Source organism: Anolis carolinensis, chromosome 5 (genome assembly GCF_035594765.1).
Source record: "Anolis carolinensis isolate JA03-04 chromosome 5, rAnoCar3.1.pri, whole genome shotgun sequence".
Lineage (NCBI taxonomy): Eukaryota > Metazoa > Chordata > Lepidosauria > Squamata > Dactyloidae > Anolis > Anolis carolinensis.
Genome location: NC_085845.1, coordinates 89,523,024 through 89,549,934, shown reverse-complemented (window position 1 = coordinate 89,549,934; position 26,911 = coordinate 89,523,024). Strand labels below are relative to the sequence as shown.

The 26,911-nt window shown below is 38.4% G+C and overlaps 1 protein-coding gene across 5 annotated transcripts in view; it reads left to right on the top strand.

Annotated features, from left to right (window-relative positions):
- bmal2 (basic helix-loop-helix ARNT like 2) overlaps positions 1–14,968 on the top strand; it is a 41,997-nt gene extending 27,029 nt beyond the window's left edge. For all 5 annotated transcript variants that reach the window (XM_062981766.1, XM_062981765.1, XM_062981768.1 and 2 more), the window contains 8 exons: positions 2,659–2,899; positions 3,440–3,546; positions 3,986–4,136; positions 6,994–7,052; positions 8,457–8,565; positions 9,618–9,708; positions 10,673–10,781; positions 11,512–14,968. In XM_062981766.1, coding sequence (XP_062837836.1) covers positions 2,659–2,899; positions 3,440–3,546; positions 3,986–4,136; positions 6,994–7,052; positions 8,457–8,565; positions 9,618–9,708; positions 10,673–10,781; positions 11,512–11,645 — 1,001 coding nt within the window. In that variant the 3' untranslated portion in view covers positions 11,646–14,968. The remainder of the gene's footprint in view (positions 1–2,658; positions 2,900–3,439; positions 3,547–3,985; positions 4,137–6,993; positions 7,053–8,456; positions 8,566–9,617; positions 9,709–10,672; positions 10,782–11,511) is intronic.
- The last annotated feature ends 11,943 nt before the right edge of the window (positions 14,969–26,911 follow it).

Sequence of the window (26,911 nt, the reverse complement as noted above, 5' to 3'; positions counted from 1 at the left end):
CCTGAAAAAATATAAGAAATGCTTTTATCATCTGAAATTATTAATTTATCATCTGAAATGTTTGATAAAGCAATAGCCATGTACTATACATCTGCTTAATTCTGAAGAAAATACATGTTATATAGTCTCATCCAAGAATGATTGGGAACTAATTTGGATATTTGTGTATACTGTACCCTGTGCATAATATATTACTTATAGGTGTGGGTCGGGTATTTTGCGAACAGAGTTTTTAGTCTGAATAGGAGATGAATGGCATTTTACCAAAAGTGTAGCAGGGACAATGCCTGAAGTACAATTAGGCGGGATATAAATGTTGTAATAAATAAATTAGCAGCGGCTTCAATCACATTTTGCATGCAGGTATGGTTGAATCATTTTCAACAGAACATTGATTTCTGTAGATTTTTTTGTAATTTTCAAAGCACATCCTACTTCTGTTTCATTAACACAACCAGTAACAATTTAAAATTTCAGTACCTCAAGTAAACTCTTACTTAAAAGTATATATAGGCAATAAAACTGGATGATGTGAAACTCAGATCTGATCTACACTTCTTACCTGTCTCCCACTTCAGCTGAAACAGTGCAAGGGAATTACTAAAGCACCATCCTAAACAAGTGAGACTCACTTGTGTATAAGGTTGTTCTGTTTAACTAATTTAATATCTATCTTCTCACAAAAATTTTGTGTAGGTGCATTTCATGCTGTATAGATTAAAAACAATCTACAGAATCAGCAATTTTCCATGAGGCATTTATACTGAGACTACAGGCATAGGTTTATGTATTTAAACAAGTTCCCATTGTGGAGGGTAATACCTCCTACCAATGTTCGTGTTTTATAGAGAAGTAGTTCAGCCATGCCTTTTACTTGTTAGGCTACTTTCATACCAACATGGCATTTCAGTCAGCCCTCCACAAGTATTGGTGTTAGGGGCACAGGATCCCCATGAAAGTGAAAAACTGCAAATAATTTTTTAAAATAATTTTATTAGATGTTTTTATTAAGATAAAAAAGAGAAAATATGGGGAAGAATGGGGAACTTTGGAAGGAAAGGGAAGAGAAAAAGAAAAATGAAAAGAAAAAATGATAACAAAAAAGAAAAAAGAATATGTAAAAAAATTCTTGACTTCCAATCTTCTTCATCATGATGTATATTCCATAAAAAATATCTGTTTCATGTAGCTGTTTTTTAACTTGAGAGGACACCTCTAGGAATCTCTGCAGGCTCATATACACTGACTACTTAGGTCAGTGTGTATCAAAATCAGCCTTGCGATAGTTTAACACCAGGCAGGGCTGATCAAGCTTAACCCAGCTAAGTCGGAGGAAAGCCTGAATCCTGATTTGGGTTTTCTTTGACTTAGGGACAAAGAAGACAGTTAGGCTGGTTCTTAACTGGAACTGACCACAACTGTCTTCACTGCCCCCAATCCTCCCTACCCGTATCACAGCTGTCCCCAGCTGCGACATGCTACCTGCCTTCTCATTGGTGCCAATACTGAGGGGAGAGGGTGGCTTTCCATTCTCCCAGCTCCCTTAGTGCAGTTGTGCTCTGCCTGATACCAGGAGAAAGTCGGTGTCATGTCGTAGCTGAGGATAGCCATGACATGGGGTGAAGGGAAGACCCTTAGTGTGGTTGTCAAGAGGCACTGAACTGCATTTGGTACAGTTAGGCAGTAGGGATTTCCTGCCATCTTTGAGACGGCAGAGGGAGTCCCCATAAGGACACCATGGACAGTGGATTGGACCCGCTGTGTAGAAGGGCCCTTTGCCTGCCAGTGGCTTTCTGTGGTCCATGTCCACTGGACGACAACCCTAGAATTGTAGTAGAGCAGTGGTTCTCAACCTGGGGTCCCCAGATGTTTTTGGCCTACAACTCCCAAAAATCCCGGCCAGTTTACCAGATGTTAAGATTTCTGGGAATTGAAGGCCAAAAACATCTGGGGACCCCAAGTTGAGAACCACTATAGTAGAGGATCTAGAGGATCCTAAAGGTATTTATCTCTAGGAATCCCTAGGTCCTCCAGCATGATTCTATGGCTAACCTCTGGTGGAAATTGACCGTATTTGTAGAGATAACCTGTTAATGAGATCTATGAAACATGAAATCTGCAAAATTCGTACTGACAAATGTGGAGAGGCCCTATCTATATATATGTGTGTGTGTATATATAGGTATATAGGTATATAGTTATACCGTTTAAATAATATTGGCCAACAACAATTATGTGAGTCTACTAAACTAAACACCTGTTAATGCAATCTCTAAAAAGGTATAGTTTTAAATAAAAAAAATCCGAACTTCCTTGTCTGTATGATTTAGCTCAATATGATTTATATCATGTTTGAAATCAAAACATATTGTATAGGAAAGTCTCTAAACTGTTCAATTTTCTTCTTATATGTGAGAACATCTTTTAATTGCCAGCACCTGTGACTTACCTTCCCAAATCTTTTGTATGATTAGAAGTGCGCTTCTACAGGTAAGCTCAACCCAAATAGTGCTTAAAAATAAGTCCAAATGAATTAACACTGCAATCTTATGTATAGATGTGTAGGGCTCTTACCTTTTAGGTAAGCACAAAGCAGAAGAGCAACTGATGTTTCTGAAGAAGAAAATGAAAAATTGCTTTGTGTTTTGACTAATTTAGATCACAAAAAGTACCTCACTGTTCATTGCACGGGGTACTTGAAGAGCTGGCCTCCTAATGAGGTGGGAGTTGAAGAGGAAAATGATGCTGAAAAAGACAGCAGTAGCTTCAACTGTCTCGTTGCAATTGGGCGATTACATCCTTATACTGTTCCTCAAAAAAGCAATGAGATAAAGGTCAAGCCAACAGAGTTTGTAACACGCTTTGCCATGGATGGAAAATTTGTTTTTGTAGACCAGCGGTAAGTATCTTTGCTTGTTTTTAAGAAGTATTTTATGAAAACATCCCTTAAATTCAGCAAAGATTTTTCAGTATTGAGTGTGTGTATTCTGGACAGCTTTCATTAAGCTGTCATTGTTTTGTAGAATTTTTTGGAGTCCCCAAGGCACAGGAAGTAATTGCTTGATTGAGAGGTGGTTATTCTTTTATGTTTATGTTTATGTTTTTCATTTTCATTTTGAATCAAATAATCAATTTGCAAAAGTTACAAGTATAAACGATGAATCAACTTGCTTCTGAGGTTTAGAGGTTTATAGTGTCAGTGCTGTAGTGCTCTAATAAAAAAGTGATGTGCTTTTCTCTCCTAGATTTAGCTGTGTGTATTTAAATGTAAATTTTTACTAATGTTTCATTTCAAATGCCAAGCACCATTCATTTCAAATTCCAAACATCTGTCATTTAAGATACGCATCTTCTCTTTTAGGAATTATTGAAATGAGGCTGCTAATTTAGAGAAAATAGTTTCAGCTAAAACCTGTAGTGTGTTTATTTTTATTTATAGTGCCACAGCAATTTTAGGATATTTGCCACAGGAGCTTCTAGGAACGTCTTGTTATGAATACTTCCACCAAGATGATCACAGTCATCTAACTGAAAAACACAAAGCAGGTATAACGCAGCAGTTACTCCACAGTTACTTACTTATTGTATTGCCCACTATAGTTGAATCAACATTTTAAGTTTGGAGCCAGCTGTATTGAGTGGGTACAAGACTGAGAAACAAATAGCATTAAAAAATAAATTGGTGTTATCTTGATTAGTTTCATGTAGGAAGTTATGTTGATGCATAATTCTGGATAGAACTGCATCAGAGGCTCTATACACAAAACAGGTGCTTCTGCTGAGTAAAAATGTCACAGAAATCATACTACGTATTTTGATATTAATATTAAAATCTGAAATAGATACAGGAAGTCTTTACATTCCTAAGGATAGAAAAATACAATTTCACCAGTGTAATACATAAAGAAGAACAATGTTTAAAATTGATAGATTAATAATGAACAATCTGTTATTTGTTTTACTAACATATATTTTCTCCCCCCAGTGCTACAAAGCAAAGAAAAAATATTCACAAATTCCTATAAATTCAAAGCAAAAGATGGCTCGTTTGTAACATTAAAAAGTCAGTGGTTTAGTTTCATAAATCCATGGATTAAAGAACTGGAGTATATTGTGTCAATCAACACAGTTGTTTTGTAAGTTATTCAGAATATCTGATATCTATATTTATATCTATACACATAATAAAAGTATAAATCTATATGTGTGTATATGGCTCGGGCCTCAATAAACAAACTATAGTTCCCAGTGCTGAAGAGCCACCAAGTCACTCCCTCCCAGGACATTGAAGGTTACAGCGAGCACATCCCTGTGTTCCGTTCTCTCTCCATTTGCATGACCCTTCCCACTGCCTCTCCCTTTAACCCTTTCCTACCCTTTTCTATGGCACACAGCAAACAAAGGAATTTATCAGCAACTGAGCATACTAGAGAGGTTTGGGGAGAATTCACCATGATTTATAGGAGTTGTGACTGGATTATATAGCTCACCTACAATCTAAGAGCACTCTGAACCCCATCAATGATGGATCTGAAATTAACTTGGCACATAGACCCAACATGGTCAAATTTGCATACTGGCAGGGTTTGAGGATGATTGACCTTGACATCCAGGAGTTACAGTTCAGCTATATTCAGAGAACACTGAACCCATCTGGTGACAGATCTGGACCAAACTTGGCACACAAATTCAACATGGCCAACTGGGAATGCTGGTGGACTTTGGGGATGATTGACCTTTAACTCTGAGAGTTATAGTTAACCTGTATTCCATGAGCCCTCTGAGCCCCACCAATGACGGATCAGGACCAAACTTGGCACACATAACCCCTATGACCCACTTTTCGTCCTGTTGCAGTTTGGGGGAGGATGGGCCACAGATGATGGGATTTGCAGTACTTTCAATTGCTTAGGCTCTCACAGACAACAGTGATTCCCACCAATGACGGATCAGGACAAAGTTGGTGCACAACTCCCATGGCCCACTTTACATCCTGGTGCAGTTTGGGGAAGGATGGACCACAGATGATGGGATTTGCAGTACCTTCACTCCCTGAGACTACTGCGACCACCACGAATGACAAACCTTGACCAAACTTGGCACACAAACCCCCCATGACCCATCTCACGCCCTGGTGAAGTTTGGGGTAGATGGACCACGGATGATGGGATTTGCAATACTGTCACCCTATTCAGCTCCCACAGACCACTGCGATCCGCAGTAATCATGGACCTGGACCAAACTTGTCACAGAGATGCTGCATGACCCACTTTACATCCTCGTGAGATTTGCGGAGGATTGACCATGGGTGATGGGAGACGCAGTACTTTCACCTGCTTTGGATCTAACCAAACAGACTCCACATGACCCACTGTAGGTCCTGATATAGTTTGGGGGAGGATGAACCATGTATGATGGGATTTGCAGTACCTTCACTCTATTCAGCTCCAACTTCCACAAACAACTGGGACCCACACGAAGGATGGATCTGGACCAAACTTAGCACACAGATTCCCCACGATCAACAGAGCATACTGGAGAAGTTTGGGCAACATTGATCTTGATTTAAGGGAGTTATAGTTCACCTGTATACAGAGAAACTGACCCCCACCAACAATGGACTAGGACCAAACTTGGCACAGAGAAGATCCATGACCAAGTGAACATACTGCAGGGGTTTGTGGGAATAGACCTTGATTTTGGGAGTTGTAGTTCACCTGCATCCAAAGAACACTGAACCCAGCCAATGACAGACCTGGACCACATTTGGTACACAGACCCAATATGACCAACTTTGCATACTGGCAGGTGTTTTGGGAAGATTGCCATGGGAATCAGGGAATTGTAGTTCACCTTTATCCAAAGAGCACTGAATCCAGCCAATGACAGATCTGGACCAAACTTGGCACACAGACCTAACATAGACAACTGTGAATACAGGTGGGGATCTGGTGGTGATTGTCCTTCAATTCTGGGAGTTGTCGTTCACCCTTATCCAGAAAGCACTGAGAGCAGCTGACATTGGATCTGGACCAAACTTGACACACAGACCCAGCATGGACAACTGTTAATACTGGCGGGGTTTCAGGGTGATTGCCCTTGGAAGCTGTGAATTTTAGTTCACCCACATTCTTATACAGTTTCTAATGGGAGCATTCATACAATACAAAAGCAAAGACTAGCATTTTTCTAATAAATAGCAGTACAGATTACTAAATTATATTACCTAACATCCAAAAACAATCAATGGCTTTTTCAAATAACCCGGGCACTGCCGGGTCCCCAAGCTAGTAAAATACAAGAAGAAAAGCATTTGTTAGTTATTAGCTTTGGCTTGCTAATGGAAGACATTATTCTCCTTTTTATATTTTAATTGCTTAGCATAGTTTAATTTTGTCTTGCTAACTTTCCTACTATGGAAATCACTTTGTATGCTAGAGCCCCACTATTTTGATGCCTATCCTAGTTTCTAAGCTAACCGTTGGTTTTACTGCTGTCTAGCAAGAGATATTATATTTCATTGAAGCATTAAAATAGTATATTTTCTATTGCATCACCTCATGTCGGACTTACTGGATAACGTTTGGTCTTTTCCTGAGACGACCCCCCCTCCCCACACACACACATATGTTGGGTTCAGTAAGTATAATAAATACACTGATTTGTGGGTACACAGTGGATTCTGAAGTCTACTTGCTCTCCCCAAACCTTTTTTTAAGATAGATGCCTTTTAATGTGCTCTAGAGAACTGTAACTCTTAAATGTCAAGGTGATGGTAGTACATACACTGGCACTGAACTCTGTATAATGTGCACTTCAGTTCCTTATAACAGAAACAATGGAGATAACCTAATTCAATGAGGCCACTTTTTATCCACTTCTCCAACATGTAGAAATGCTTTTTATCTTTGTTAGTCTCCCATTGTAGCCTGCTGAACTGAAGAATTTATTTATATCTGAAAAAACTTATTTTTCTATGTTGATCATTTTTAGAGGTCATAATGAATCAAATGAAGAAGTACTACTACCCTGCAGTTCCCTGTCATCAGAAGGCAAGTGTGTTTTATTGTGGAAAAACATAAACGCCAAATGAGTTCTATTAGTACGTTATGCTGTATTTTGATGACATTGTCATGAATACTTTTTAAACATTTAAAAGGTTCTTTCAATCTGTTTCCAGTGAGACAGAGTACTTTACAGAGAAAGAAATTAGACATGGAGACTAAGCTAGTAGCATTTGTTACACAAATAAAGGGGATATTACATTTTACATTCACTCCACATGCTTACATTACCATCCCCTTCTTTTGTCTTCTGGAGAAGAGAACCAAACATGGACCAGATCGCGTTCCCTACAAATCTGCCATTCTGCCAATATACCATCTCCATCCCTTGGAGAAAGAGGCAGGTAACCAGACCCTGCTGTTTGACACTTTTGGATAGTAAGAAAGGTCTTTTATATAGGAAGTTTCTTGCTGTTGTTGTTCTAAATTGTTGTAAATGACTTACAACTTGTTTTTTCTAACTAAAACATGCTGACTCCATCATTTTCTGGACAGATGTTGTTGTCCTTCTTTCACAGATACTGGTTTTCCTTCTTAACGTAAGGAACCATTGTATTTGACTTTCTTAACCTAAAGAATTATAGTCTTTGACTGTGTAAACATGTTGTTTTCAATCACAGTTCAACAGGTCAACAATGTCAGCATTTCTCATCAGCAACTTTCTTGTCACAGTTGAACAGTTCATGAATTCTTCTTTTGTAATTTCCCAGACCTCAATCTTAAAATGATATCTTCAGCCTCTATAGGCCCCAATTATACAGCTTTCATTCAATTCACAATTTCCACTGTCGTTGTGTAATCACACCACTGCTGGGACCTCACTCTGTGAAGAATGTGTGCTGACCGGCCGTGCACCGACCTCCACACATTAAAAAAAATCATGCACAGGCGTCTTCCAATGAATGGAGGACCATCATCCTTGAACTACGAGGGATCGCCTAAGAAGAAGAATAATTCAATTCACACATCATATTTATCACATCATGACCAACAAAATAAATCCTGGCTTCAACTTGAAATACGTTCTTTTGTAATAATCTAATAGCCAAGGCTTGCAAGTATTTCTATGAGCCAAAATAACTTAACTCATTTGAAATTGCGTTGTGTCTGTAGTTAAAGTATCTCATTTATACCGCATTGCGAGTAAGCTAAGCTATCCTTATATTCATTATCGTTTTGCTGCATTTTTATCCTGGTTTTCAGACAATTATTGGGCCAAAAGTGGGCCAGATCAGTAAAAAACACAGACAACACCTGCCATTGGGATTGCAAATGAAAATGGCAAAGGCATGCAAGTGGAGTGAAGCAACATCAGTTCCTTAAATATGCAGATATGGGCTGTAAACAGGTATTTAACCAAAATAAACGATTTCTCTTTTTCTCTGAAAACAGATACACAGAAGCCGTCATTCCTCAGTGTACCAGGGATGTCTACAGGAACTGTACTTGGAGCCGGAAGTATAGGAACTGAGATTGCAAATGAAGTCTTAGATTTACAAAGGTAAGCAATCATACAATTTCTATTTAGAACTCTTAAATCAATCTTACTTTAGAAAAATGGAAGTTAAAATTGTATTTGCCCTTGTTTAAACATCTAATAATATAGAACAGGTGCTAACTTGATATTTCAAACACTTCTCTTTTCTGCCTCTGTACTTAACTAAGTAAACTGGAAGGCACCATGGCACAAAGGACAGATTGGAGACTAGTTGGCGAATTAAAACAACATTTTATTAACAGTCAAATTGAACCCCCCCCCCCCCGATTGCCACTATAAGGTCTCTGTGAGGGGGGAAAAAACCTTTGAAGTGTTTGCAGTTCTGATTCTTAAATCTTTTTTGTTTCTGGATGGTTATTGTTATAGAGTGACTGGATTCTATGTATCTTTAAACTGACATTTGTACAATTCCAACATGACTTTATGTATCACTGTATCATATGGTTCTTTAATCTGACTTTAACACAATTCCGACATGACGTGAATTTCTGTTCACCTACCTTCTTATGTTTCCTTCCAGTACTAAAACACTAACTGACAAATTTTAACTGACAAAAATAATTGCCATTTCAAAGCTAGCAGGAGCCGAGGCTAAGCTCCGCCCCCTCAGATTCTTAAACGGGCAGGGCAATAGGTGAGAGCTGTCTGGTGGCATGGCAGTTAGCCACCCACCTCCTTCCCATCAAACCCTTTACAGTAAGATATTTGCTAGAAAAAAATAGTAAAATGCTAGGGTTTCTCCCTTGCTTATCCCATGATTTGGTTGTAAAGTCTTGCTTTACTGTCACAGCAGGCTTGTAGATAAATCCAACCAGATTAACTCATTGAATCAATTGTTGAATAGTGAATCAACATTTATGTTAAGCCTGTTGATTAATTGAATCTACTCTTTTTGGTGAATATTTTATAGTAGGAATATATTTAAGTCAATATATATATGTTTATGACATGACAGTGCTAATGAAAAACATCAAGTCCTGTTTCAGAGGTCTTATTTCAAGTCATCACTTGAAGGCATTTTAATGAGGATTAAATGTTATTTTGTGTGTGTGTAGGTCACATACTTCTCCATCTACTGGTGAATTAAGTCCATCAGATCTTATGAGGAAGTCTTCTTCCCCAATTTTAACCATAAGCTGTAATAACGTGAGTATACATAAACTATAGACCATTGCGAATGAGTTATGTTTTGAATCTCAGTAGCTGAAATTTCTCTAACTTCTTAGTCTTCTTCATGCTCTATGCATAAATGTATGAAGGGGTGCATGAATAGAGGAAGATGGAAACCTCTGACATTCTGTTGCCAGCCAAAGCTTGGACCTCCAAAGGACAACCCTCCACATGAGCAGCTGCTTGGGCAAATGTGTTACATTTTGTGCCCTCCTGATCACCCTTCTCATGTTTTGCCACCCACTGGTTTTTTTCTGGCCAGGAAAGGCTATTTCGTAATCTAAAAATTTCTCTGCCAATTGTTGTTGGAAAAAAAGCTTTCCTGGACCAAAATGACCAAAGGAGGCCATAAACATGGTTAAATTGTTCCCATCCACCTGCTCCTTTTTTGGGGCTGTATTCCTTAGAAAGGGTCCTTTTGGTCTATCAACTCCCAACAGTTGCACACTCCTACTTTGAGTGCACATATAAAGATTTCTGAACTTAACAGCCATATTAGCAAATGGGGATTGTGGATAAAATAACCATAGTGGATAGCAATGATATTTTGAAAGAAAATTTTTAAAAAATGTGATTTAAGTTTCTAAAAAGCACCTAAATGAAGAAAGGTTTCTGTCAATGCATCTAACCTAGATATTTCCCTTTCATCTGATGAAATTAAACTGATCAGTAATTTAGAAACAGAGGAAGACAGATTTACGTGTGTGATTATAATGCACCATCTACCTCACTGTTAGCTATGTAATTTAACCAAACAAGGTGAGCATTAGATTTGAGTAAATATTATCCAGGGCAATTACAGAATACTTACTATCTTACCAGTTCTCTGTAAACAAAATAGCCTTATTTGGCTAATGGTTCTGTAATTATTAATATTTACTTTTTAATACCTGTAATTTGATTAATATTGACAGCTTTAATTTTTTTCCTGTGATCTCAGGTGCCAAATAAAGAACTTACTCAGTTATGCCCTTCAGGGATAGAGGATTTGGAAACTGCAGGGCAAAATCAGGGCACTGTTTCATTTCCTACGAATGAGCCTCTTCTCGGTAAGCTTTCTTTATCATCATTAATGAATCATAATCATAAGAGATAAATTTGTAAAACTGAGTGTTTCTCGGTTCTTAAAAAATTGAAATGGCCAGTCATCCCACTATTTGGACGAAGGAACACAAAGCAAGAAGTTTTTTAACTGAGCTACACCAAAGCAAATGCACACAGTTGTTCCATAATTTCCTTTATTGTTTGTAGTTGCTTCCTTTCACCCTACCATCATTTGAACAAACAACACTTAAAATCTTACAAAGGCAGTGTGGCTAACCCAGTTTAGTTCATGTGGACCTTTGCATTCATTGCATTGGCTAGACCCCATCGCTCTCATTTCTTAGATATGGTTATCATGGTTTTCTATAGGTGAGCAGATGGCAACTGATAGATGACATATGTTCTGTATTTCAAAACCTGGAGCTGATAGGGAAAAACTGGTGCCATTTTTGGAATCGGCAGGTCAAAAATATCCAGAAACACTAATCCCTGAATGTGGGCCTGCTTCTGAGTTGTGGTGAACTTCTCTTAATGTTGGGTAAAACCAGTTTTTCCCCCACATTATGGACTGAAATCCCCTGAACATTGTGCAGATGCCCAGTGTAGGTGATAAGGTCAGTGTGGACAAGTGCAGATACAAAAAAAAGTAAGTATTGCAGGATGTTTTTAAATAGCAGGGTTTGGAGGTTTTGTTGTGTTGTATAAAACAGTGATATTTCTTGGTCTGTTTGCCAGGTGATGCTTCTCAGCTGGATTTTGATGCTGTGTGTGGAAACGACACAACCATGGCTGCTTTTATGAATTACTTGGAAGCTGAAAGTGGGCTGAGTGATCCTGCAGAACTCAGTGATATACAGTGGACTCTCTAGTATTTCCCAATCAAAGAGGAGCAGATATTTCTTTGATGCACAAAATAATGGTTCATCCTCAAGTACTGTATTAGTAATACCTTTTAAGGCTTCAATTCCTATTTACAATATCTATTTTCGAAAAACTTTTGCCTTACTCATGACAACATGGTTTGGGCTGCATATGTTAAAAATATGTGATATTTTTGGAAAAAAACACACAGAACCTCAATTTTCTTACATATGTTAACTGGAATGCTTAAAAAACATGTTTATATTTTTACCAAACTCTTTTAAAGAGAAGTTACTGTAAAATCAGCTTAGGGATTTTGTTCTCTAATGTTTCTATCTTTGAAATATCTATTTATTTGTGGGTTTTTTGTTAGTTCCTAATTTATTAGCGTTGATCATAACATATTGTATTTAAGTAGATCTGGACTTTGTGTAATGTCCATTTGTGGAAGAGGTCTGGTCCAAAATGTTTTATTTTATTGTTTGACTGCAAAACCTGGGATCAAGAGACTACCAGTAGATGTTTATAAAACTAAATAATTGTTCATTGTGCTGATCAGGAGATAATACATTGCCACAATATAATACATAAAGCAACTGCAGAGAATAGGTAAATAAATGAGCTTGGTACATTTCATTATTTTCTAGTGCTTGAATCAGTGATCTAGACCATGAAGTACAAGAAAGCACAGGAAATTAAGTCTGTATATAAAGTAAGAAGTATGTTGTCAGTGACTACATAGTGGGATCCATCATAAGAAGAAAACATTGGTATAGTTGTTAAGAGATTTGAGATGTAAGAAGTTGGAGTAAAATAAACCAGTTGATAAAAAATTAAAACCTAAAGTCCTTTTTTCTTTCAACTTTGAGGGAAAGTTTAAATTTTTGTGTAAGACCCTTATATAAAAATAATGCATATGCACCATTGGAGTAGGAGTTGAGGAGTTCTGTATAATGTTTTTAAAACTAAAACTGCAAGTACATCTAAAAGAATGAGCAATAGCTAACTTTAGTGTTGAAGGGGAAAATAAATAAATACTGTATTTCTTCAATTCTAAAACATACATTTTTCTATATATAACATCTCTGAAATGGGGTGCATCTTAGAATAGCAACTGTATCTTACGTATTTTTGGTGGTAGTGGTATTGAAATTAGGGTGCTCTTTACAATCGATGACATCTTACAGTCAAAGAAATACGTGATTAGAATATTGGGTATGGACCTTATTACTTTGTACAGTGAAATTATTTTTTCAGAAGTTCTGAGTTCAGTGAAAATAATTTCCAGATAATTTCAGATAGGACTGCAACATCCTTTCCACCATGACTGAATACAGAGAATATGTTCTCCGTGGACAAAGAACACATTTTACCCTAGGTGCACACCGTTTCCCACCTATTTGATAAAAGAGAACCAAGACTCTGAAAACCCTTTCAAAACATCAATTACTGGTCCCATGGGATACTTAAGTAATAAAACCTTAATGTGCAGGTACATTCATCTATTTTGTTATATGTTTTAAAACTTTGGTTTAATATAGGCAATAGCATTTCTAAAATTGCACATTAAAATAGTTTGTTTGAGAATTATTCATGTTAGTTTAAAACTTGTGCAGATTTCATGTGAAAGTGTGTGTGTGTGGAAGGATTCCTTCATCTATTATGAAATTGGTAAATGCATTCTGTATTTAATTTTCTTCTGACCTCACTGTTTAGACTGTAATCCGGTTTCAGTGTATAAGTACCTAAAATTCTGCATTGTCCTTATGCATCTGTCCATGAAATCTAAACCTCAAGAAATATGTTAAACTTCAAGGTGCTATAGGACTCTGTAACTTTAGTGTTTGTGGAGCCATTTATGTCTCCTCACAATTTGTACATGTTTTTTAGAAAAAGGTTCGCCTTTTAAACCTTATGGATTCTGCCGCAAGTGTACATGGTCTTAACTTCTAATTTTGTAATGCTTGAAGCAGGCTTCAGAGTTCGCTTCTAAAATAATTCTAAGGAAAGCATGAAGCTGAATAATAACTCTAAAGGGCCACTAGATGTCTTACCACTTCTGTTCTAATGGTGTAAGCTTTATTCTGTCTTGCAGTAATAATTATTTGGATTGCGTTGATGCTTATATTGTGGATGTAGAATAGATTTGAGAGAAAAAAATTAACAATGTGGGGAATGTTTTGTGTTGTCCGTGGGTATTCTTTTTCCAACCGCTCTGTCTTTTGTTTTACTTTGTAAGGAAAATAGACCAAAATCTTGTAATTTTGTCAGAAATTCATGTCAATGTTTGCTGATACTCTAAAGCTGAATGTGGCTCAAATTGTATAGTAGCTTTCAACAACTAAAATACTGTAAATTACATCTGGGTCCTTAAGGAATGCTAACACTGAATTCACTGCCTTGTTCATTCCCAGAACAGAGTTATTAACTGAGGAATACAGGCATAAATTTTCTCATCAGAGGCTACCCTGAGTTGCTGCTGTTTCTTCCGCACTCAAGCTGTGAGGCCCGCCAAACTGGGAGCAGCCGAGCACTCACCTGGTGGTGAGATGGTAATGTCCTTCAATCCCAATGGAGCCACTGTGAAGGGACTGAAACCGACAGTGGCACAGGTGGTCAGCAGTGAGATTGGGTGGTGGCGAAACCCACAAGGCAGCCCACAGAGCAGCAGCCAAGTTCTCCACCAAAGCAGCTGATAACAGCAGCCGTTGGGTGGACAGCCAACTCACAGTGGGGCAATATAAAGGCCCTGTGTGGGACCGTGGCAACTAGTAGTTGCGGCGCTGCAATGGCGTGGGCAACAAACCGCAGTGTTGCTGAGAATTGCAGTGAGGGAATGAAGGTAACAATGGATGGCCAAGGGAGTAAAGGTAGCAATAGGCAGCTCCAGACAGCTCACCAGTAAAGGAGGGCCTTAGCAAACAAAGGGCAGCGGGGCGATAACAGTCCACCAAAGTTCTTCCTGGCCCCAAAGTAGCCTGGCCTCAAGGTCGCTGGCAGCAGCAGCAGATAGGTGATCTCTTCTTTGGAGCCCTGCGAGGTCCCAGCCTACCAAGCGCCATCTTGCCTTCTCCTTTTTTCTTCCATCCAAGTCCAAACCTGTGTCATCTCAAAGGAGGGAGGTGTGGGGAAGGAAGACTGGGTGCAGGTTAGTGTATACAAGACATCTGTTTTGCGAGAGAAATCGAAATTGCAGTTAACAGCCTGTGGCCACAATGTTTGGCTACTAGGGGGTGAAGTTGGGCTGTTATATTACAGGGTGTTTGAGTGGGAAATGTTTAGAATTGTTATTCAGTGATTGTGGAAAGATGGAATAAATCATTTGCTTCCAGCGTTTTGTTGTGAGCTTGATTTGAACTCCGAGAACTTCCAGAGTCTTACATAGCAAGGACATTGGCCAGGTGGTTGTAATGTACTGTAGCTGCTGTTATTCATGAATTGCATTTAAAGAAATACCTTGAATTTTTACAAAAAACAGTCATATGAGTTCGTATTGTCCAACCCTTTTGGGTGTTCTGTTTGATAATTTTGCATTATGATAAAAACATCATCTATATATCTGCAGTATTAACCATATGGTCAAACATGGGGTTTTTGTGTGATTCAAAATAAATTTATAAATTTAATCTCCAAATCATTCATAAATAAATTGGCGATGTATGGAGCAGCTGCATTCCCCATAGCCACACTCTGAGTCTGAAAATAAAAACGTTGATCAAAATTTTTCTCAAGAATCACATCAATTAGATCTAATAAAATGAGTAGGGGGATGTAAGTTCAGTCTTGAATCTAGTGTATTTGCACAAATCTCTCATGCTTCTAATAATGGAATACTAGTATACAAAGAAGTGACATCCATTGTCATAAGGACTGTGGGAATGAAAAACTTTTCTATGATGTTAATGAAATGTTTGGTGTCCTTGATATATGACATAGTTTGTTTGACAAAAGGTTGCAGGAAAAAATAGTCTGCCTTACACAATTAGAGGTACTTGCGCCTTCAACTTTAGGTTAACTTTCCGTCTTGAACATGGTCTTTGCATTATATTTTTCACAGAAAACAGCATTTTCTGTGGGTGAAAGCAGTTTTTTTGCACAGAACACAATCATTCTGTGCAGATAATGTTGATTTCTGAGCAAATAACTATGTGTAATTTTTGAGCAGAATAAATACTGAATTTGCTAATGGTCTTTGAAAAGAGTGTGGCTTTTGAACACGTTCTTGCGGGAGAAGGGAACTGCTAAAATGACTTATTGATTTTTTTCAAAAATTAGTGGATAATTACCTCCCTAGTAGTTTGTACTTGAGACTGTGAAGGAATTATGTTTTACATTTTAGACATCACATAGTACTATACCAAAGAGAGGTAACACTATTTATGTAACACTGTTGAATGATGCATGGTACAGGAGTGGGCAAGCTTGAGTGAGGTATTTTTCTGACCAAAGGATTATTTGGACTTCTGCTTTTTTGTGTGTGGCAAAAAGAATATGATCAAGGCCTTGGGAACTGCAAAAAGAAACAAATAACAGAGTTAAAGCAAGACAAAGGTATCCCATGCTGAATAGTCCTTAATACACCATGTACTTTATCTGTGATGTATTTCTGTTTTCTTTTTACTAAACTTCCAGTGTAGTCTTCAGTGTACTCTCTGTTAACCATCACCCATGAGGAATGATAGGTGCTGGATAAATGTAGTTTCTGGTTGCTTGAGAATTACTATTAAAATAAGCCTAACTAATACTAATATCCTATTCTCTACCATAGCATAAACTCTGTATTGATTTGATATTTATATTGAAATACAGTTATTAAAAGCAAAGACACACGTAACAACATTTAACACAGTTTTACTGTTTTATAAAAACAGCTTTCTGCATGCAGTATTTTTGGATTTTTTTTGCCAGTTGCTTGAGAATTCTAATTGCTTAAGTACTGGTCAATTGAGAGTCTACTGTATAAGATAGACTTGAAGCTCTGAATTTCATCTCATGACCTAAATACTAAACAATTTCTTTCCCCTGCCACAGCTATAAAACTGAAACCATATTACATCTACTTTACTACTGCAGTTTTTACCAGGATGCCAGGAAAAATCTATTACAGTGTTCCCTCACTACTTCGCAGTTCACTTTTCGCGGATTCGCTGTTTCGCGGTTTTTTAATAAACTCTAAAAGACTATTATAATTCATTAAAAATTACAATTTACAGCCTAAGGAAGGGAGGAAGGAGAAGCCAAAGGGAGAGAAAAAGAGCCCAAGCAGCAACGGGAGGACAAGGAGGTGATTCATCAACACACGATTGGTTGATAAAGACTTAAAATAGTGTATAACTACTAAAATAATGTATAAATATTAAAATAAATATAGCGTCCCTACTTTATGCACAGTGCACTTTTAGGGAGCAGACATAAACTTATTTTATATTTATATACTAAATGCCATTTGTTTCCCATAAGACAGTTGTTTAAAGTAGTTAGCAAAGTTTATTGACACTTTATTAATTGAGTACAAATTATTAAGAGTTAAATTACAATTCTGAGCCATTTCAGCTGATTATATTGTTAAAATGTGTGATGATTTTAAAATGGATAAGCGTGGACAAGCCCTATAAATGTATTATATTCCTACAATAAGGGCAATGTGCAGAACACACTTTTCAAATACAGGAAGTCATCTCTTTGAAGTTATAAACAGTTGTGGGCTACAGTGAATGAAGACTCTTATAGCACTTAAAAAGAAACAGTGTCCTTCCTTGGAAGCCGATTTTTGAAGTAATTTACAATGCAGTGCTTGGGAAAACATTGCTTGGCTTAAATTGTTCTTTCCTCCTTTCCAACAGCCACAAGGAATATGTGCACTCCCCCAGAAAACATATGTTTTGCATATTGTGGAAATGATAGGTCAAGATTTCAAAGAAATTCCTGGCAACAAACTTACATTTTGCAGATGTTTGGATAAAAATGGAACTCTAAAAATGTGATATGTACACTTATATAAACTTGCTCTAATTTGATAAAATAGCATCAGGCAATATTGGTTTGTTAAATCATTAGAACTTTGTAAGGTGTGTTTTATACACATTGTGTAGTGCGCATTTCAGAAGAATTTTGTAGATTTTAGTAATTGCTTTAGTTTTCACTTGTAATAGTTTGTCCTAAATTGTATCCTTTTTGGCAAATCCTGTTTTATTATCTTTATTATAATTATAATATTCTTTTAGTTGTCTGTATTGAAACCATGAAACATTCTTAAATGTTTTATTGATTTCTTCTTGAGATTTTAAGATGTCATTTCCATCCTGTTTTTCAATACCTCTTTGTAGGTTGGCCAGATTTCCCAGCCAAGTTCTCTTCTTTGTAAAGCTAGTGGTGAAATCCATAATGGAGTTTTCTGGTAAAAATCAATTTCTGTATTTTTCCCAGATTTTAATTAGTGTGGACTTTATGAAGTGGTTTCCAAAATTCTTTTCTATTTTCTTTTTGACATACCACATGTACACATGCCAGCTACTTCTCAAGTCAAAGCCTTCTAAAGTAAGAGTTTTTATTTTAGTCAAATTGGAACAATCCTTTATCCATAGTAGCCCACTCGCTTCGTAATACAGTTGTAAGTCAGGAAGGCCAAAGCTGCCTCTTTTTTAAATCTGTTGAGTTTTAAAATCTTATTCTCGGTGTTTTTTCCCCTGCCAAATAAACTTCATAATATCTTTATTCCAATTTTTAAATATCTGGCTATTTTTAATTCATTTTTGTCACAGAACCCTTCCCAGAAGGGAAAGATTTAAATGTTTCCAGTTCTCTAAATTTTCTTTTTACTTCTTTCCATTTTTCGTTATAATTATTCTTCAATAATTGTTCATTTTTGGCCAAAATTACAATTCCAAAATATTTGATTTTGTTTGTTACTTGTATCCCTTTTGATTCTTGTAATTATTTTTGTCTTTTCTTTGTTAAGTTTTTGGTAAGGATCGTTTTCTTCTTATTTATGTTCAGGCTCAACAACTTTCCAAATTCTTCTATTTTACTTATCCACTTCTGTATGTTTTCCAGTGGATCCTCTATGATACAGATCAAGTCATTGGCAAATGCTCGTACTTTATAAGATTATTTTTTTCAGTCCAAGTGTTTTTCAATTCAACTGCAGAATAAGGATTTCTCTTCCACAATGGGCCAAAAGCAGGATTCCTCTCCCCTCCTGCTCTAAAACAGACAAGACGGATCAAATTTGGCTTCTTCTGCCACCAAAATATCCTAGGCCAGCTCTGGACAACACTGCAATTCCAAAACCTTGAAGCGCCTATGAAAAATGTCTGTTTACAGAAAGTGTGAGAATGCTTTTAAAGTTATATTTATGAAGCTGCAGGGTAGTTGATTATAAGGTCACCTTTTCTGGGCCTACCCTAAACAAAGCCAGGTGTTTTTTGAAATCTCAGAAGTTAACAAACAAGCAGACCAGTACTGAATTAGGCATCATGCTGCTTCTGAAACACAAACAAAACACAGAGAAGAAAACCAAAGATGAATAGAATGAGAGGAAAAACAAAGATGAATAGAGAGGAAATGTGTGCTGAGCAGGAATGAAGATCTATCATTGCCTTCTGTTTTTATTTCCAGGCTGGAATGAGCTGAATTTCTGCAAAGTTGTTTTGATACACTGGTGTCGTTTGGGGGCCTGTTTCAATCCTCTGATGTTTCTTTGATGTTCTGGCTCTTGATTAACACAGACAAGACTAGTTGCATAATATGGTGTTAAATGCGAAATCCATCCTACGTTAATTTTCCGCTATATGCAAAGTAAGGCATGTTTAATTTAGAAAAGGTAGAGCATATACATAATCCAAGTATCATTCCCAGTAACCCAATCTAATTATTGCTGCCTTTGGGGACACTGTGGGCAGAGTGAGGATTGTTGTTGATAACTACCCAAAAGGCCTCTCATTTGACTATATTTAATTTGATAAGATGATTAAATTTGGTGCACTACTTACTTTGCATTTGTAATAATCTTTTATTAGAGTTATAGGCTTTTCTCCCTTTCAAAATCACTTCTGTATAGTAAGACATGAGCAGAGACCTACGACCTTATCACAAAGGTCCATGGATTCACCCTTCATTGGAGTGAATCCATAGGCTCCCGGTGAAGAGGGTGGAGAAGCTGCTGCTCCATGCCCCACATCAACCACCTTATTGTGTTTTTCATCTCATGAGGGGAAGCGTTGCCGCCCGGCTTACCCCCATTGAAAGCAAGGCAACATGGGAAGGCTCCTGTGTTGCTGTGGTGGTGGCAGGCGCTGCTTCACCTCCCTTTTTGGCACGGACCTCAGCTGGAAGTCTCTTTATATCTTGTGAAGGGCTCCACACAAAAAAGTGAGGTGAATCAGTATACGACGGGGGAAAAGCCCTGTCAGGTGAAGTGGTTAGTGTGGTGAAGTGGATTGAGTGTTGGACTAGGACTTTGAGAGACCAGAATTTGAACCCCTGTCCAACCATAGAGACCCATTGGATGACTTTGGGTAAGTCACACTCTCTCAGACGAAGACAAATGCAACTCCGCTCTGAACAAATCTTGCCAAGAAAGCCCTGTAATATGTTGCCTTAGAGTGGTGTAAATAAGAAATAACTTGAAGGCACAAAAGAGCAACAAATTCCTGTAAAGACAATCAACAGATACGGAATTTGAAAAGAAATTTATTTTTAAAAATCGGTTGTATCATGAAAGACAATGTGAGAGAGAGGATGTAATATAATAAGACTTTTCTAAATGACAAATAATACACTCTCTATGAAGTAGATGGAAGTTATAGCATCCCCTTATTCCTAGTTTTTTTTGTTCTTTTTGTTGTTTTTTGTCTTTTTGTTTTGTCTTTTTCTGTTTCCTTTTTATTTTATGTCAATTTTTCCATTTTTACCACTCATGCTCTATATTTTCTCCTTTTTATATACAGTAGAGTCTCACTTATCCAAGCTAAATGGGTCGACAGAAGCTTGGATAAACGAATATCTTGGATAATGAGGGATTCAGGAAAAGCCTATTAAACATCAAATTAGGTTGTGATTTTACAAATTAAGCACCAAAACTTCATGTTATACAACAAATTTGACAGAAAAAGTAGTTCAATACGCAGTAATTTTATGTTGTAATTACTGTATTTACGAATTTAGCACCCAAATATCACGATGTATTGAAAACATTGACTACAAAAATAGCTTGGATTATCCAGAGGCTTGGATAAGCGAAGCTTGGATAAGTGAGACTCTACTGTATTGTAAAACAGTTATATGTGTTATTAATAAAATATATTTAAAAATATATAATCGAGTTAACTGAACAAGAATTGATCTATAGGATGCATTTCATGTGATTTTTAGAAGGTAAACAACCACATAGTCAATCTTCTAAAGATTACTAATGCATCCAGGGTTGTTTGACTTTCACCAGCTTCGACTTGCTTTATGATTTGTATTTTAGTGGTCAAGCCTATAGATCAATTTTTGTTTTAACTTACTGGGGCTATCTGCTCTTCCAATTTCTCTCTGGTTTGTGTTCAGTCATGTTCAAGTAGGGTATTCTGAGGTATGCCTGTATTTCCATTTCTTCCTTGGAAAGCCATGCAGACTAATCTTTCAGCTCCAGCTTCAATGCAGTGAGCTGATCTCCTATCTTTGAATGCTGACAGCGGATTCTTCAAGCCTGTTGGAACACATTAGGGTCCTTTCTACACTGCCATATAAAATCCAGACTATCTGTTTTAAACTGGATTATATAACAGTGTAGACTCATAATCCAGTTCAAAGCAGATAATCTGGATTATCTGCTTTGATAATCTAGATCAGTGGTTCTCAACCTTCCTAATGCCACTACCCTTTTATACAGTTCCTCATGCTGTGGTGACCCCCAACCATAACATTATTTTTGTTGCTACTTCATAACTGTAATTTTGCTACTGCTATAAATCATAATGTAAATATCTGATATGTGGGATGTATTTTCATTCACTGGACCAAATTTGGCACAAATACCTGGTACACCCAAATTTGAATATTGGTGGGGTACCGGAGAGCGGGGTTGATTTTGTCATTTGGGAGTTGTAGTTGCTAGGATTTATAATTAACCTACAATCAAGGGTCATTCTGAACTCCACCAAAGATGGAATTGAACCAAACTTGGCACACAGAACTTCCATGACCAACAGAATATACTGGAAAGGTTTGGTGGGCATTGACCTTGAGTTTTGGAGTTGTAGTTCATCTACATCCAGAGAGCACTGTGGACTCAAACAATGATGGATCTGGACCAAACCGGGCACAAATACTCAATATGCCAAAATGTGAACACTGGTGGAGTTTGGAGAAAATAGACCTTGGCATTTAGGAATTGTAGTTGCTAGGATTTATAGTTACCTGCAATCAAAGAGCACTCTGAACCCACCCCACAATGGATCTGCACCAAACTTGGCACACTACCTAAAAACTTGGTGACCCCTTTGGCACCCCCCTCGCAATCCCCCAAGGGTCCCAACCCCCAGGTTGAGAAACATGCTCTCTCTAAGCTTTTGCCTACAACAACATGGAGAGAGAAGAGAGAGAGGAAAACACCACTGAGAACCAACTCGCTGACATCTCTGGGGAAGAAGCAAGCTCTGAAAGAGGAGAGATGGCAAGATCTCACACTCCCCAGAATGCCGCAGCCTCCCCATCAATGACCAGCCGCTGGCGGTTCACGCCAACTTGGGTGGAGGACTTTCACAGAATGGCAGTCTTCATGACCAAGTGGACGGGCTTTTTCACAGATGAAATGAACAAAGTCCTGCGTGGCTGACCAGCTGGAGGGGGGCGGGCAGCAAAATGGCTGTTGGCTCTGTATGACATAAGTGCTGTAGAGCTGAACAATTTGGATGCCTAAATGTTGGCCCTTAGGTCACGCTTCGGGGACCTCCTCCACAAAGACAGAGCCAGAGCAAAATTGTTGAGTCTGAAGCAAGCTCCCGCTCCATTGCCCTAGAATTCAGGAGACTGGCCTTGCAGCTAGAACCCTTACAGATGCCTGCAATGGTGGACTGGTGAATTTGTGTTTTGTTTGCTTAGCAGAAGACTTTCAAACAGCTATGGTACTTTCAGGATGTCAGGCCCTTTAGGTTGGAAAGCTCGTAACTTCTTTCTCCTCTCCCAAGGAGACAAGGTGCTGGAAACTTTCTGGAAAATGAGTCGTAGATGTGTGTGAGATAAAGGACATTGTGCTTTCAATTCTCCCATACTTATTTTTATTTTTGCATTATTTGTAATTGGCTACAGTAAATCCCTTTGTATTCCTTTCGTTGTTTGTCGCTCACATAATTCTGGGCACTTGGATAATTAAGCAATTTTTTTTTCTTATCCCACCTGCATTTTCTTCCTCCTCTTGGCTTCTCACCGATGCTTGGCACACACATCATCCTTTAGTGGCCCAGATTCCATTTGGCAACACTGGAAATCCTAGTTAGGAGTAAAAAAGATTCACTCATGTCCACTCAGGAGTAAATCGCATTAAATTCAGTGAAGTTTTCTGATAGGAAAGTGGATATTGGATTGTTACATCCACTTTTAATTAGCAATTTTAAAAAGATGATTTCTTGCACATATCAGCCAGCTGGGGAGACTAGTTTCTTAGCCATAACTCTTAGGTGACATGGTAGAAAGAGCAAACTTGGCCATTGGGGATCAGTAACACCTGAGCCACTTCAACAGTCATGTGTTCTCTAGTTCCTTATGGCCTGATCAATAAAAGGAACCAAGGGATTTCAGTGTTTAGTGTTACAAGTTTTTATCATCCCATTTTCTAACAATTAACAAAAAAATTTCAAATTTAATATTCCAAGCTCTTGAATTATTTTGGGGATGGGATTGGGAAGAACAATTGCATTTCTTGTTTCAATTCTGGAAGCGAAATATCTTCATCCATCCCTGACTGCCAGTCATACCAGAAATACCAGGGTGCTTCAAAATGATGGACCTAATTTCAAAGCACAGTGACTTGAAATTGGGTCCATTTTTTTTTGAAAACAGCCTTGCATTCAGGCTCCTGTGAATGTTTGTGCATTGTGTTTCCCTGCAAGAGCATATGTGAATCTCGAGAACTCTCTGTTCACTAGATATGGTATTCTGGGCATTGTAGTAAAAAAGTAACTTTTTCAGCATGGGCATTCTGGAGGTTAGGAAAGAACAAACACTGCTCTCAAACACTGGGGTGCAAAATAGAGCTTGAAACACTAATGACTGAACAATCTTTTGTATGGTTAAGATTACATAAGATAAATCAAAAGCCATCTTTCATTGCACAGTTATAACATATTAGAAGGAACTTCCTGACTGTAAAAGCTGTTCAGCAGTGGAACTCTGCCTCGGAGTGTGGTGGAAGCTCTTTTCTTGGAGGCTTTTAAACAGAGGCTTGATGGCCATCTGTCAGGGGTACTTTGATTGTATTTTTCCTGTATGGCAGGGGGTAGGAGTAGATGGTCCATATGGTCTCTTCCAACTCTATTATTCTATAATTCCACTTTGCCTCCCATGTCAACATCCTATGGAATCCTGGGATTTGCAATTTAGGAAGGGACATGCAGACTACTCAGCCAGAATTTTCTAGCTGAACTACAAATACCAGGACCTCATTCTGATATGACTACTAAAGTAGAATCATAGCGCTATAATTATGTGATGTAAAAGGTGGCACAGTGTGTTAAAGCGCTGAGCTGCTGAGCTTGAGGACCAAAAAGTCACAGTTTCGAATCCAGGGAGCAGAATGAGCGCCTGCTGTGAGCCCCAGTTTCTGCCAACCCAGCAGTTCGAAAACATTCAAATGTGGGTAGATCAATAGGTACAGCTCTGGCAGGAAGGTAACGGTGCTCCATGCAGTCATGCTGGCCACATGACCTTGGAGGTGTCTACGGACAATGCCGGCTCTTTGGCTTAGAAATGGAGATGAGCACCAACCCCCAGAGTCGAACACGACTAGACTTAATGTCAGGGGAAACCTTTACCTTTACTTAAAAGGTCCCTACGTTTTCTGTGTTGGCTTTGGATATGTCAGAGAAGAGCAGGAGAAGACAGGGGAACAACTTTGAGTTTAATTTTAAACTTTGTCATTGAATCTGATCTTGGAATCCCTTAAGTGAAGCAAGCTTTCGCCTCCTGTCTTTACGGTCACTGAGCCGTCAGAACCGAAGGGTGGGAAGGGTGGCTAAAGGCGAAACATGCAATCTTATGCAACGAAGGGTATGACCATAAATTGCTGATTATGCTGTTTTAGAAGGCTATTAATTTATTTTGAGTTATTTGTTGGAATGGCTTCAGGGCACCCATCTCTCCTCCCTTAGAAAGTATGCCACTCTAAAGAGATTCTAATTGGCAGGTTGGTTTAACTTGAGCAAACATTATGCCAGCCTCTCAGTTTATGTTTTCCTTCTTTCCATTCCCTGGACAAAGGTACTATTACTTTTGTAAGTCTGTTCTTTTAGGCTAAAAATAAACAGATGGTTTATGGAGTAGCTGCACATTGTAAGGAATCTTGATTAAATTTGTATATGTTCCAGTCAATGTTGAGGCCTTGATCTGTAAGGAGAAACCTTTCCTTTATAAAGAAATCTGGTTTTGCAGAAGGAAACCTTTCATTTATGGAGCACAGATTGAAATAGCTCAATTTTAAACAGCCGTGGATAGTGAGATCCAAGTCGTGGATACCGGAATCTGAGGCATGGATACTGAGTCTGATAAGTGGCAACTGGCACTGGTGATCAGCCGTCCTTGTGAGTCCATGCAACTGGTGAGTGAGAAGAAGCCTGATGCTCCAAAATAAGGCTCACCAAATTGAAGAAGAAGCCACTGAGGTATTTTATTCAATCAGCTGAAAGTGAAACCGAGATATTTTGCAGTCAAAAACAGACATTTTTATACAGTACACTTTGAAATTCCAACTCCCACCCAGCTGAGTCCCCAGTTCATGGGTGCAACACTTCTGCCGTTGAATGTCCAAAGAGTCCAAGGCAGAAATATTATCCATCCTGATATGATTAAATTGCAAGTTACTGGGAAAGGGAAAATGTTACTGGGTGACAACGGGACATGACCTCCTGCCAAACTGGCTGGTGATGTTGGGTGATGAGTGTATTATCATGTCCAGGTAGCTGAAACAAATGACAGGTGGCCCAGTTGATGGATCCTGTTGTCCTCTGCACAGCTGGACGTTATGGGGCCAGTAGAGATGGACTAGCCCAGGGGTGAAGTTTCATGTAGATGAAGTCCAGGAAAACAGCTGGCTGGCCTTCCTGGGTCAGTAGGTGAAGGCAAAAGATAATCTCAAGACTTGATTCATGGCAAGACTTCTCCAAAAGTTTTATATAAGTTATAAAATATAGAATGACTAAACATAAACACACAAAAAGGGTCCCGCGGATAGCAGGAGACCTGACCGCGCAGAGACCCAGTACCCACAGGGCAAAACGGAACATGTACTGAGGGGGCACAAGGGGGATATGACCTCATGGGAACCCTGTGCTCCCATGGGGAAGAAAGTAAAAAAGGGAAAAAAATAGAAAAAAATGCACACAAAAGGGTCTTTTGATAGCAAGGAAACCTAATTGATAGGTTGCCGGAGACTCACGGAGAAGGGGGAACCAACAGATGAAACCCGCGGATACCAGGGGGACTCCAGCAGGTTTTGGTATCCACGAGGGTTAGTGTAGATGCAAATTAAGGGATTTGTATTGGGCTGCATGCAAGGGAATTATGGTAGGAGGAATACATGCTCAAAAAGGAACAAGTAGAAATTGGAGAACATGGAGGCTCCTGGAGAAACTGAGACACCTATGGAGGACGGGGTTGGATAAGGGAGTTTGTGGGTTAAGGGGAGGCATACGGTAATGATCTGTGGATACCAAGGGAGTAATGACAGAACCTGGTATCCAGGGGTAAGGCAAATGCAGTTTCAGGGTTAGGAGGTGTAATCTGAGGACACAGCTATAGGGAGAATGAATGGAGAGGGGAAAATATAGAAAATGATGGTGTTTTTGAGACTTTGGGGTTCCTGAGGTGGTTGAAAGTTGGCAAAGGGGTTTGGGGTGACTAGTGGTGGACTAGTTTGGTGAAGGGACAATGAGTGAGCCCTTCCTGGGGGCCACGGTGGGCTGTTGAGGGCCATGGGCCATGGTAAAGAAAGGCAAAGAAGCAAAAAGTTAAGGATAACCTTTTTATTAAGGGTTATAAACAATATAATTAATGTTATAATTAATGAACAGTCTCC